Source organism: Alexandromys fortis, unplaced genomic scaffold (genome assembly GCF_014885135.2).
Source record: "Alexandromys fortis isolate MF-2015 unplaced genomic scaffold, M_Fortis_MF-2015_v1.1 scaffold_8_9099976_23576923, whole genome shotgun sequence".
Taxonomy (NCBI): Eukaryota; Metazoa; Chordata; class Mammalia; order Rodentia; family Cricetidae; genus Alexandromys; species Alexandromys fortis.
Window position 1 is genome coordinate 3,632,528 of NW_026067899.1, and position 14,181 is coordinate 3,646,708.

Sequence of the window (14,181 nt, forward strand, 5' to 3'; positions counted from 1 at the left end):
GTTGTGGGATTGGATAAGGCACGAGTGGTTCTGAGTATCTTACTTCTTGCTCAGCTCTTCGTGCCATATTGACAAGTCTGACCCCTCTTTCTGGTTTTTGTCTGACTTTGAGACGTCCAATAACTTGCTGCCTGAGGGGATTTAACATCTTAGAATAGTAAGGACAGAGTTTCCTTTTGAGAACCAACTTGTGGCCACAGCTTTACCCCCCTCCCCCCCCCCGGTCACTGCCTCTCTGGAACCATTTTCTCTTGCTTTTATGTCTTGTTTGTTGTGGGATTGGATAAGGCACGAGTGGTTCTGAGTATCTTACTTCTTGCTCAGCTCTTCGTGCCATATTGACAAGTCTGACCCCTCTTTCTGGTTTTTGTCTGACTTTGAGACATCCAATAAACCATTATTTTTCACCCAGCAGATTGGCACCAAACCACTAATGGAATATGAAACTTTTAATGAATCATATTAATTATATTTTATTTGTTCAAATTTTCAAAATAGGAGTGGATTTCTGATCTCATGGAGAACTAAGAGTTTTTTATGTCGATGTTTTGCTTCTGAAAAACGCAGCTCTCTTGTGATCTTTGTCCCCTTTATTCTCGTTCCCCTTCATCCTTCAGAGTGTTAAGAAGGGTGACGAGAAGCTGAGAGAGTCTTGTCTGCTTTGGTTTCAGCGCTCAGGAACTGCTCCGCTTTCCAGTTTGCCTGCAGAAATGACCGGCCTCCGAGAAGGAGGTGCATCCCGCAGTCCTGGGTCTGCGATGGCGATGCAGATTGTGGCGACGCCCTCGATGAGCTGCAGAACTGCACCAGGAGAAGCTGCTCTGCAGGAGAGTTCACCTGTGCAAATGGGCGGTGTATCATGCAATCGTTCAGGTGAACTGGGATTCAAGCATTTCCCTCTATACCCCAAATGTCCATCACAAGGCCTAGTGCCCATGGCACTCTTGTAAAATTGACTAGGTTTGGTTCTGGTGCCTTAATATCTCATGTCGCTCTGCCACTAACCTTTGCCCTCATTCTGTTGTTTGAATTATCATCCTATTAGCATTGTCACCATGACATTGTTCAGCAAGCATGGCGTTTTATGTGGAATCTAGAGAACATAGACCAGTTTGGCTCACGGCATCTCAGGAGCCTGTGTCACCCTTAGCAACCTGGGGATGTTAGGTATCAGAATCAGGACTACTACATACACTCTTGCTTTACTGATATTTCTTGTTAAACCACTGGCTTTAATCTCCTTCCCGTTACCATATCTAACTCACATATCATGTCAGGTGCCAGTAGAACTATATGAAGGGATCTGCCAATGCAAGCATTACTCCAGTGTTCTGAAAAGACACATCCAAGGAAAATTTTAAAGGGCACAGATTTTATGTACTTCTATACAATGTATCTCCCTGAGAAAGTCCTCAGTGTCCTTTAGCTATCCCATGAGCTACAAATGTCTGAATCGTGTTAATATGCCCTATGAAATGGTGAGTGAACCAAGCTGTCATCATATTTCTTAAGGCAACAGGGGAACTTGTCGAATGCCGAATCATGGATTGTTCTAGAACCGGAGATTGGTGGGGCAGATGAATATCTTGTAGGCTAAGGTACCGTGGTTGTTAGAATGCTCTCCGCGGTCCTGCATCCCCTAACACAGGTGCGATCGGCGCAATGACTGTGGTGACTACAGTGACGAGAGGGGCTGAACATACCCACCCTGCCACGACAATCAGTTCACCTGTCAGAACGGGCGATGCATCTCTAAGTTCTTTGTCTGTGACGAGGACAACGACTGTGGAGACGGGTCAGATGAGCAGGAGCACCTATGCCACACCCCAGAACCCACGTGCCCCCCTCACCAGTTCCGCTGTGACAATGGGAACTGCATCGACATGGGGAAAGTCTGTAACCACTTGGACGACTGCTCGGACAACAGTGATGAGAAAGGATGCGGTGAGTCCAGGGTGGGGGATGGAACTGTGTACATTCTCCACTCTTTCGGGGTCACTTAGGACTTTCCAGTATGTTTTCTACGCAGAAAATTTACAAACAATTTACTGTGGCTTCCATACTTGGAATACAGCATAGAACAATATTCAAGGTGTTCTTTAAGAGGCTTGCTCAATAAGACATCCAGAATGCTCTTCATTTTAATTCTTAGGAGACTGGAACATTTTAGTCTTCCCTTCATACTCACAACCAAATTTAGCCAGCTAAAAATTTATCATGAGGGCTGGAGAGATGGTTCAGTGGTTAAGAGCATTGCCTGCTCTTCCAAAGGTCCTGAGTTCAATTCCCAGCAACCACATGGTGGCTCACAACCATCTGTAATGAGGTCTGGTACCCTCTTCTGGCTAGCTGTATACATAATAAATGAATAAATGAATAAATAAATATTTTTTAAAAAATTTATCATGAATTCTGCCTGTGTGAACTTCATACGACCAATGGTTCATCCTCTCTGTGGAGTTGGTTGGTCTTGCATGGTGGTGCTACTGTGACAAATTTAAAACCTTGAGAATCTATTGTCTTCCACCTTCCTTTTCCTTGTCAAATTCTCATTATATTTTTATTGGCTAAAACTTAAGCAATGTTTTATTTGGATGACGTGTATTTCGAGGCATGGCCTCCCTTTGCAGCTTTGCCTGGCCTGGAACTCACTGTGTAGACCAGGCTGTCCCAGTGCGGTGGGATTTGAGGGAGGCACCAGCAGGCCTGTCTATTATGGAGCTCAGGCAATCCTCTTCCTTCAGTCTTCAATGTGCTGGGATCACAGGCTTGCACTGCCACACACTGTGCGCGGTAGGATCCAAACAACTCAATTTTAAATGTTTGGCTTGAAAAGGAAATGAGGTCTTTAAGCCCACTAAACATCCAGATTCATAGCCAGCAGGACTCCTTCTAATTGCATATACATTATTCCTTCTCCAAACAATTAAACTAGCATATGGCTACAAAAATGAACTTCTTAGGGGTATGATGATTATAGGGTGGGTTAAGCCACCTGTGATAGATACCTATCTATCTTATCCCATCCTATAAGGCAAATGTACACATCGTACTTGAAGCTTGTGATTCTTCAGAGTGTGGCTATCACAGTGAGCGCACTATCTACCATCTACAGGGGTGAAGCTGTGGGCCTATGGATCTCTAGTAACTGTCTTTAGCCTGCAGGCATTAACGAGTGCCAGGATTCGTCAATCAGTCGCTGTGACCACAACTGTACAGACACCGTAACCAGTTTCTACTGTTCCTGTCTCCCTGGGTACAAGCTCATGCCTGACAAACGCACTTGTGTGGATATCGATGAATGCAAGGAGTCGCCCCAACTCTGTAGCCAGAAGTGTGAGAATGTAGTTGGTTCCTACATCTGCAAGTGCGCCCCGGGCTACATCCGCGAGCCAGATGGGAGGACCTGTCGGCAGAATAGTAACATCGAGCCCTACCTCATCTTTAGCAACCGGTACTATCTGAGAAACTTAACCACAGACGGTGCGTTCTACTCCCTGATTTTGCAAGGCCTGGGCAACGTGGTGGCCCTGGATTTTGATAGAGTAGAGAAGAGGCTGTACTGGATTGATGCCGAGAAGAAAATCATTGAGCGGATGTTTTTGAATAAGACGAACCGGGAGACGATCATAAGCCACAGATTACTACGCGCTGAAAGTCTGGCTGTAGATTGGGTCAGCAGGTAAGAACCTCTAGAACACTGCACATGCCCGGCTGTCTGTCTACGGTAGGGACAGAATACTGCTGTGGGTTCTGAGGATTCAGGTCCTCCTTACCCAACGAGCCATCTCTCCAACCATGCAATTTGTAAAACTGTTAATTGGTCCTTTCAACTGGGGTATGTAGAAACATTTAATAACCTTTCCTGTTTCTCTGTGCCCTTTTTTTGTTGGTGAAAGGTGTCCTGTAACCACTGTATGTGTGACCCTCAGGGAGTTCGGATAGGAACTGTTGTGTATAAATAAAGTGACTCTCACGGTAAGTCTTTCCACTGCAGAAAACTCTATTGGTTGGATGCCGCTCTGGATTGCTTGTTTGTCTCCGACCTTGAAGGCCGACACCGCAGAATGCTAGCTCAGCACTGTGTGGATGCCAACAATACCTTCTGCTTTGAAAATCCCAGGGGAATTGTCCTTCATCCTCAAAATGGGTACCGCCTCTCTGTCATCTTGCACCTCTTCTTTAACCATCTGTTCAATTAGCTTCTTATGGGCCAATATCTTGCTGGGATCATATTCTGTTTTTCCAGCTTGAGTGGGTTATTGCATTGAGTAGTGTGGCTCACTCAAATGATGTTCACCAGCTGAACTCTTGTCTTAGCAAGGATGTAACTGTTCATATTTTGAGTTGCATGCATAGAGAACTGTAGACTCCCTACAGCAAAGCCATTGAAATCCACAGTTGTCCATCTTTGAGGACCACCTGTTCACCATTGTGGCTACTTTTGGCCAGATCTCTTTCCTCTCTGAGAGATTATGTTGGATGGTTGGGAACTCCATTTCTCCAAATTGAGAACAGCTTTTGGCTTCAGCTTTTCCCTCTGTGTTTGCTCCCGCAGGCACGTCTACTGGGCCGACTGGGGTTCTCGAGCTTACATCGCGAGAACTGGGATGGATGGGAACAATAAATCCGTGATTATCTCTACCAAGATAACATGGCCCAATGCCATCACCATTGACTACACCAACGATCTCTTGTACTGGGCAGATGCTCACCTGGGCTACATCGAGTATGTACCTTGAGGAAAAGCTAAGTAACCAAGCAGGGCTGTGCTTTCTGGGGATTCAACAACTGTGTATTCACACTCAGAGCCACTTGGGGCTGTTTTTGTAAGACATAATCTTTTTTTTTTTTTGTTTTTGTTTTTGTTTTTTGTTTTTTGTTTTTCGAGACAGGGTTTCTCTATGGTTTTGGAGCCTGTCCTGGAACTAGCTTTTGTAGACCAGGCTGGTCTCGAACTCACAGAAATCCACCTGCCTCTGCCTCCCGAGTGCTGGGATTAAAGGCGTGCGCCACCACCGCCCGGCAAGACATAATCTTATGTATACCAGGTTGCCCTCAAGTTTTCTATGCAGCTAGGATGATTTTGAACTTCTACTGTTTGAGCTGTGTTCACAGTCTGAGCTCACACTACCTACAGGCGAATCCAGGAGAGGGCAGGGTGACAAGAGTGAGTTGACCCAGCAATTCAGATAGCAGAGGATTGGGTTGGGTTCACTTCTTCCTAGGGCCCATGTGGAATGGCTCACAATCCCCCTGTAACTCCATCTCCAGGGGATCTGATGCCTCTGAAGGCATCTGCATATACCCAGAACTCAAGACACACACACACACACACACACACACTGATCTAGGTAACAAGAGATGCTCCTCTTAGCACAAAAGATTATTAGCCCATAACACCCACATCACAGCTAGGAGCTGTGGCTATTCCAATTTTTGACTCTGACTTTTAATTGTTGCTTTCCTCAGATTCAGAGTGGTAGAAGAATTTTCTTACTTGAATCCAGTTCTCTCCCTGGTCCTGGATGATGTTTAGATGAGAGGTGTTACCTTATATCCTTGCTCTTCCTGCCACCAGGTTCTCGGATTTGGATGGCCACCACCGACAGACAGTGTATGATGGAACTCTGCCTCACCCCTTCGCTCTCACCGTTTTTGAAGACACGATTTTCTGGACGGATTGGAATACAAGGACGATAGAAAAGGGGAACAAGTACGATGGGTCAAATAGGGTGGTGCTGGCAAACACCACGCACAGACCCTTTGACATCCACGTGTACCATCCGTACAGGCAGCCGATCGGTGAGTCGTTGGTTGGTAGTGAGACTTGGGTGTAGCTGCTTTATGGAACATGGTTTGCAGGAAGCTCATTGATACGTCATTGAAACACATCTTGAATTAAGAGAAGCTCATTTCTGTACAGTGTTGCAGTAGAACCCGGGCCTTGTGCATTCTAGATAAGCCTCTACAGTTAAGCTACAGCTCAAGCTCTTGGCTTTTAGACTAGGTATGTAGCTCAGACTGGCCTTGAAGTGACATGACAGTTCACAGGATCATGCCCCCTAATTATAGGCATTCCCAGAGTTAGTATTTCAGTGGGAGGACTGTTATATTTGAAGGTGAGTTAAATAATTAACCGGTTTCATCCCTAAATGCACTGAAAGATGAGGACGTTTTTTTATATCTCCATCAGTATGCAATTGTAACACCTATCAACTGTCCCTTAATAACAAAATCAAATTTAAAAGAAGATTATAGTCATTATGAAATATGACAGCATGTTTTGTGTCACACAAATATCATTCCCATCTTCTAAATGTGCAGAGCACACATCTTCTAGATCTGGAGTATAATTTTAGTGGCTTTTCTGGGCCTGCTGTGTCATGACATCTTGGACAAGAAAATGAGAATTATCAATGGTACTCGGTATTTCTTTCTGAATGTTAATATTTTTCATATGGGCTTACTGGAAGTTAAGTTAATCCTTGTCTTGAAGCAGTAACTGAGAAAGACAAGGCACAGGCTGTCTGCATGCCTATGGTGTCCAAGCTTCTTTTGTCTAAATCGTTAGGACGAGGGAGGAATTGATAATGTCTGCCAAGAATTACAACTCACATTTGAAATCTGGTGTATGAAAGCAGAACCACCAACTTATATGACCGTGTACGCTTGCTTTCTTCCCTTTCAAGTGAGCAACCCCTGTGGTTCCAACAACGGTGGCTGTTCTCATCTGTGCCTAATCAAAGCCGGAGGGAGAGGCTTCACCTGCGAGTGTCCAGACGACTTCCAGACTGTTCAGCTGCGAGGCCGAACGCTCTGTATGCCCATGTGCTCCAGCACGCAGTTCCTCTGCGGAAACAATGAGAAGTGAGGCACCCGTTCCCCCAACACATAGCTGGCCCCCTCTTCATAACTGGTTCCATTTCCTTGGTATTATAAATGAATAGAGTAATAAATGCATGTTTGACAGGGTATGGAGATCTTTGGGTATAGGAGAGCAGTCTAGCTGAATTCTATTTTAATTTCAGAAACTACCATCCTTAGTACACCAGATTACAGTCCCATGAGTAGTAAATTAGGACTCTTCTCTCCCCAATACTTATTTATTGTCAGGTATTCTTGGTAATAGCCAAGACAGCCACCGGGGTTTGGTGGTAGTTTTAATTTGCGTTTGCATATGCAAATCCTAGGGATGTTACTCATTAGCTGTTTGTGTTATTTTCTTCAGAGAACCGTCTGTTCATTTCTTTAGGCCATTTGTTGATGGTCATTTTGCTTTTTGGGTTCATTGCAGTTCATTGTAAATTCTGGGTATTAGCCCAAAATCTGTTTTAGAGCAGATAAAGACCGCCCCCCCCCCAATTCCTTGGACTATCTGGAGAGATAAACAGAGAGATAAAGCTTGTTTTGTGGTCCATGATGTCATCAATTAGAGGCCCCCAGCTTTCCAAAAAAAATACTCAAATGCCTTCTTTCATTTAGGTAGACAACTTTTAACCACTAGCTTCTAAAAGCATCGCTCAAAACTCCATCTCTTACCCTCCCCCACTACTTGGGACTAGGGTCCAATTCATTTCTCCCTGTGGACATTGCTTACATCATCGGTCCTCCGTGAGTTTCTACAGGCTTTCTACCTTTGTGCAGGTGTATCCCCATATGGTGGAAATGTGATGGGCAGAAAGACTGCGCGGATGGTTCCGATGAACCAGACACGTGCCCGCACCGCTTCTGCCGTCTGGGACAGTTCCAATGCCAGGATGGCAACTGTACAAGTCCCCAGGCTTTGTGCAATGCTCAACAGGATTGTGCCGATGGCTCTGATGAAGACCGTGCTCTCTGTGGTACATTTTTGCCCTCTTTGCCCATTCCTTTAATTTGATTCTGTAGCATCAACCCAAAATCTGGCTCGAAAAAATTTTGGAGAAAAGTGAGGGTCCGTCCTGTATTTAATAGAGGTTTTGAACTTCTAGGGTCAATAGTCGTAGGTGGGGTGGTGCTAGGATAGGATCCTACTTGAGCTGACATTGAGAAAGACAAATCCTTGTCCATTTAAAATGAGAGAGGACTGTATTTTAATTGAAAAGGTACCTCAATACATCAAGAGTAGCAATGTGCCAGGCACACGCCTTTAATCCCAGCACCTGGGAGGCAGAGGCAGGAGGATCTTTGTGAGTTGGAGGCCAGCCTGGTTTATAGAGAAGAGTGAGTTCCAGGTCAGCCAGGGCTACACAGAGAAACCCTGTCTCAAACAACAACAACAACAAAGAAAGAAGACAATAGCAATAATCCCAGTTTCCGAGTCTAAGACGAGCCTAGAATGTAAACCCCAGAGAAAGGAAGTTAAGGTAGAATTCTCTAGACCCCACCAGTGTGAATTGGCAGCTTCTCACCTGGTAACTGAATGCCTTGCTTGCAGAGCATCACCGGTGTGAAGCCAACCAATGGCAGTGTGCCAACAAGCGCTGCATCCCAGAGGCCTGGCAGTGTGACTCGGTGAACGATTGCCAGGACAACTCGGATGAAGAGAGTTCACACTGTGGCAGCAGGACCTGCAAGCCGGGCCAGTTCAGGTGTAACAACGGCCGCTGCATCCCTCAGAGCTGGAAGTGTGATGTGGACAAAGACTGTGGAGACTATTCCGACGAGCCTATCCACGAATGCAGTGAGTTCCCCGGGGCGGGCTGTGCAAGACCAGAGCAAGGAGGCCAGCAGGTGGGGACGCACCCCCCGCTTCAGCCCAGGGGAAGGGGATACCCTTTCTTGTCTTCCGTTGCAAACTCCATCACTGTGAGATAAAGCGAAGTAGAGCGGCTTTTATTTGTAACCAGACCCTGGCCGTACCTCCCCAGCATGGCTCTAAGTGTCATGCGGAACACAATAGTAGCAAGGTATGTGAGAAGCGCTGATCAGAAACCCGAGGCTTAATCATTTATAAGTGAATAAAGTGAGGCTCACTTCAGTGAATGGCTGTGACCCCAGAACCAGCATTTCAGCTCAGAGGATTTACTCAGACCAAGTCCATGCTCTGTATTAGTTGTGGTTTTATTGCTGTGAAGAGATGCTATGACCACAGCAGTTCTTATAAAAAAGGACATTTAATTGGGGCTGGTTTATAGTTCAGAGGTTTAGTTCCTTCTCATCACGGATTAAAGCACAGCAGCACGCAGACAGACATGGTGCTGGAGAAGTAGCTTGGAGCTCTATATCTATCTGTATCCTCAGACAGCAGGAAGAGGGGATAGATACTGGGCCTGGCTTGACTTTTGAAACTTAAAAGCCCATCCCAATGACGTATTTCCTCTGACAAGACCACACACACTTCAACAAGGACACACCTACTGATTGTGCTTCTGGTTATGGACCTGTGGGGCCATTTCATTCAAACCACACCCCCCTTCCACTCCAAACCACATCACAACACTAATGAATGGGACTGAGATAGCAAGAAAGATTAGGGCTCTGTCGTCAAATGCTCATCTTGAACAAATAACACCTACAGAGTTGCCCAGAGTTTGTCTGGTCATATGGTAGTTGCAGACACCGGAACCATATGAGGAGACAGCAGGACTGGTACCCACTAGCAATCTCGTTTCTTGCTTTCTTCCTTTCCAGTGACAGCTGCCTATAACTGTGACAACCACACAGAATTCAGCTGCAAGACTAACTACCGCTGCATCCCAAAGTGGGCCATGTGCAATGGCGCCGATGACTGCAGGGATAACAGTGATGAGCAAGGCTGTGGTAGGAGGGGCTCCAGGCATGGGGGAGGGGCAAGAGAATGCCAATGCCAATTGCTGCTGTCTCCTAAGGGTGTCTTTTTATCTCTGAAAAGGGACTTAATTCGTGTCACCTTAAATGACATCTGGTCCAAAAGCATGCAGTAATAAAGACGATATCATTAGGATGTTAGGAACATATTTAATTTCTCCCCAATGTAGACTTGTAGACAGTGGCCATCTCTGTGTCCCTAAGTCTGGGAGCTTCAAGCATATGGAAACATAATTCTCAGACTGTATCCTACAGAAGCTGGGACCTTGGCTTATGCAGTCTTAATTGCGTGTGCTCTGCAGAGTCTGTGCCATGCAGTCCTGGGGATTTCCGATGTAGAAACCACCAGTGCATCCCTCTCCGCTGGCAGTGTGATGCCTATGACGACTGCGGCGATAACTCGGATGAGGAGAGCTGCGGTGAGTGCTGGGGACTTTGCAATCCTAGGAGCCAGCAGGGCTGCGATGCCTGTCTGTAATTCATCCTCGGACAGTGGGACGTCCGTTCTTGTGGCTTCTGAAACGCTAATAGGTTAAGCTTTGGGAGAAGGTATTTGTGAAGGGGGTTATTTGATCAAGTCTACTTTTCATCTCTTGCATTTATTTCCTCAAACTGTTTTTTTTTTCCCTCACACAAATGAGATGATTTCTGACAAATGACAAAGAAAAAAGAACTAAAGTAAGGAAAAGCACTGGCCCTTAGGACCTGAACCGAAAGCTTTTCCCCCTATGTGGTCCTAATAGCAGGGGAAGGAGTGTTTCTGCTTATTTGCATGGTTATCACTCCTGGAATAGTTAACTCTTAGTAGAAGGTCTAATAACTCCTAGGGATGGGACATGAGCCTGGGGGAAGGAAGCTGTATGTCTTGATGGCGCTACACTAAGCGTTCAGTTTGCGTCTGGAAAATGAGCTCCACCTGAGCACGTATCACTGGCTCATGACCAGAGGCAATTGGGAGAATTAGCATATTGATCACACCAGCAAGTATCAACCTGCTGATACTTGTTAATATGAAAAGGTAGTCCCAGTCAGGTGGGAGTCTGAAGCAAGAAACCCCACTATGTTTGGGTCAAAGTGTGAGATCAAGGACAACCTGGGAAACCTAGGGAGACTGTGAAAATACGGGCATGAGTCAGAGATGATACCCTAGGTTCTATTTCCACTATTCTATGAACAGAAAGGTAATTAAGAAAGTTCATATTAAATACTGTAATTGCAGTTAAAGCACACTTAGAGGAAAGGATTTGTTTTTAAAGACAGGGCCTCGCTATACAGCTCTGGGTGTCCTGGGACTCAGTATGTAGACCAGGCTGGCCCCTGTCTCCCAAGTGCTGGGATTAAAAGCTGTGTTACCATTCCCAGTGAGTCAGAAGAAAAGGTTTTAGAATGGGAATGGAACACAGGACAGAACTGGGTACCTGTGGGCCTAGGCATCTCCCCAACTTCTCTCCTCAGTGCGATTCCCAGCGCACACTCATGGCCAGGTGGCTTTTCTTTCCAGTTCCTCGGGAGTGCACAGAGAGTGAGTTTCGATGTGCAGATCAGCAATGCATCCCCTCTCGATGGGTCTGTGACCAAGAAAATGACTGTGGAGACAACTCGGATGAACGGGATTGTGGTAACTATCAGGGCTTACAGAATCTTACACTATGACAGTGTAGGGACTCTAGTCTGCATTTTCTGTACTTTAACTTACAGTATTCTGATCTTATAGATGGGAAAAATAGTAAGGGATATCTTTTCTATTCTGTTAAAACAGAGTTTCTCTGTGTAGCCCTGGCTGTCCTGGAATTCACTCTATACACCAGGCTGACCTCAAACTCACAGATATCCTCCTGCTTCTGCCTCCCAAGTGCTGGGATTAAAGGCCCGTGCCATCCCTGTCTGGCCAGAAAGAGTATCTCATTTTAATTTAGATGTGACCCAGAAGCCGACCTTCATTTCCAGTGTGCTTCTAAATAAACACAGGTCACGTGACCATGGCGTAAGCAGCCAGAGAGCTGGGACAGAAAATCTGAGTAAATGCTGGCTTTGGGGATTGTTATTATTTTTTGCGGTGAGATCTGCTAACAGGTGATAGGTGCACCCATCTCCATTGCTGAATAGAGAAGTTGATCTGTTTTACTGGTCATTGACTGAGCTGTGAGCCAGCCAGAGGGTGTGGGCAGGAGGCGATGATGGCCTCCTCACACTCTCCTGCCACGAGACCGTCTTTTCCCTTCAGAGATGAAGACGTGCCACCCTGAACATTTTCAGTGTGCGAGTGGACACTGTGTGCCCAATGCATTGACCTGTGATGGGAGAGCAGATTGTCTGGACGCTTCCGATGAATCCAGTTGCCGTAAGTGCCTGCTCACTTGAGCTTCTGCGTGTCCGAGCACCCGGGAATGGCAATTTAGACACAATTCACCTCTTATCCTAGAAGCGTAAGTGTGTTCTATTCAGCCTTCAGGATCCCAGATGTTTGCAGGGGCCATTCAAATGCAAATTATCAACAATATTTTAAGTAGAATGTACTAACAATATGCATTATTGGCTATTGTGCAAATCACTAACTGGACAAAGGCATTTCAGATGAAGAAGGCAATAGCTATGAATGAGCACATATGAAGAACTTGGGTTGAGAATCTACAGCATTACAGTGTTATGGGTATGCACGATAATGTTTAAAGATCATTTTAAAAAACAAAATCCCTCACATCTTAGGATTTTGAATCACTGAATAAATACTTAACTGCACTTGTCACCTGCTAATGCTCCAAGAGACGTTATAAAATGATGGGGAAAAGACAGTTCCAAATGCAGGCGGCTAGTGCCTATGAGATTATTTGTGTCACTGAAAACTGGGCTCAGAGACGGGGGCTGCCCTGGAACTAGGATGGCCTGAACTCGAGCAGATCCACCCACCTCCGCCTCCCGAGTGCTGGGATTGAAGGCGTGCGCTACAGTGCCCAGCCAAGACACATCCCTTTTCAATCTCACAATAAGCAGAGCCACAGGGTAAAGAATAACAGGGAAGCACAACGGCAAGAGTGGAGGGAGACCTAATGGGTAGGGCATGTTCGTCTCACGTGTGCCTCCCTTCCTCCCCAACAGCTACTCGCTTTCCCAACGGCACCTACTGCCCAGCTGCCATGTTTGAGTGTAAAAACCACGTGTGTATCCAGTCGTTTTGGGTCTGCGACGGAGAAAACGACTGTGTCGATGGCTCCGATGAGGAGCTTCACCTGTGCTGTAAGAGGGAGAGGGGTGGGTGGAACGGGCACCGCCCTGTTGGGCAACCTTCTCGGTGCTCCTCAAGGGCAGTGTGTGAACTGGCAGCTCTGTATCATTTTGCACGACCAGTATTGGTGATTTCGCTTAGTCTTCTGGCTTTAGTTCTCCAACCGCAGATTCTAAAATCCACGATTTTGAGCATTAAGACTGTTGCAAGCGTGGAAGCCAGAAGCGCACACATATGCAGGAGCACCGGTTGTGGTCTCCTCTGCTCCCTCCTTGACGTGCACCTTCCCCTTGTTTTGTAGATCAACCCATGACCTGATCCTTGAAACCACTTCTATCTACATAATAATTCAAGACCATCATATATATAATACACACACACACACACACACACACATACACACACACACACACACACACATTTTCTGAGGCAGAATCTGTAAGGATGGGGCCTTTTTCAGATTAAATGTGCATAGGTACATGTATGTCTGTGCAACACATTACCTGAGCCCAGAAAAGGGTGTCCGAGCCCCTGGGAATGGAGTTACAGATGGAGTGAAATTGCTATTGTCTGGGGCAGTGTAATAATTCTCACCCTGTCTTCCCCTGCTGGGAACGGTGGCATTGCTCAGGAAAGTGAGAAATGCAAATTCATGGACTTGGCTAGGTCCAGAGATTTGATACCCAGGATTGATGTTTCCTTCTTTCCTAGAGAACATCCAACAACTGTATTTTCACAGTGGCCTTCCAGCACTGCCTGATGTTGTCTTAACTAATCAGTTCTGTGTCTTATTTTGTTTTTAACTTCATGACTTGACATTTTAGAGAAGCCCTTAGGGAGATACTTCTCTTTGTAAGGCAAAATAGCCATAGTTAAGAAAATTTTGGAGAGGTGAGGATACATATGCATGAGAGTGTGCATGTATGTGCATACACACACTCACACACGCTCACACTCACAAACAGACACACACACACACAGGGACACACACAGAGAGTGGCAGAGACTCAAGCAAATGTTAGCATACTTTTCTAATGTTCTACCAGCCATCCACAGCAAATAATACAAGTAGCAGCTCCATGACCCACATGTATCCCCCTCATTTGTGGCCTGGCCACAGAGAGCTTTATAAAGGTTTCAAGCCTACCATGTTCTTTCCTGATTCGTCTCTTTCCCTTTTGGGTTCT

At 45.9% G+C, this 14,181-nt stretch overlaps 1 protein-coding gene across 1 annotated transcript in view; it reads left to right on the forward strand.

Annotated features, from left to right (window-relative positions):
- Lrp2 (LDL receptor related protein 2) overlaps nt 1-14,181 on the forward strand; it is a 122,879-nt gene that overhangs the window by 88,570 nt on the left and 20,128 nt on the right. Inside the window, 14 exon segments of the mRNA XM_050123018.1 lie at nt 672-873; nt 1,649-1,944; nt 3,166-3,682; nt 3,998-4,150; nt 4,559-4,729; nt 5,582-5,805; nt 6,693-6,870; nt 7,648-7,844; nt 8,420-8,665; nt 9,616-9,744; nt 10,074-10,190; nt 11,273-11,389; nt 11,996-12,112; nt 12,868-13,005. Coding sequence (XP_049978975.1) covers nt 672-873; nt 1,649-1,944; nt 3,166-3,682; nt 3,998-4,150; nt 4,559-4,729; nt 5,582-5,805; nt 6,693-6,870; nt 7,648-7,844; nt 8,420-8,665; nt 9,616-9,744; nt 10,074-10,190; nt 11,273-11,389; nt 11,996-12,112; nt 12,868-13,005 — 2,802 coding nt within the window.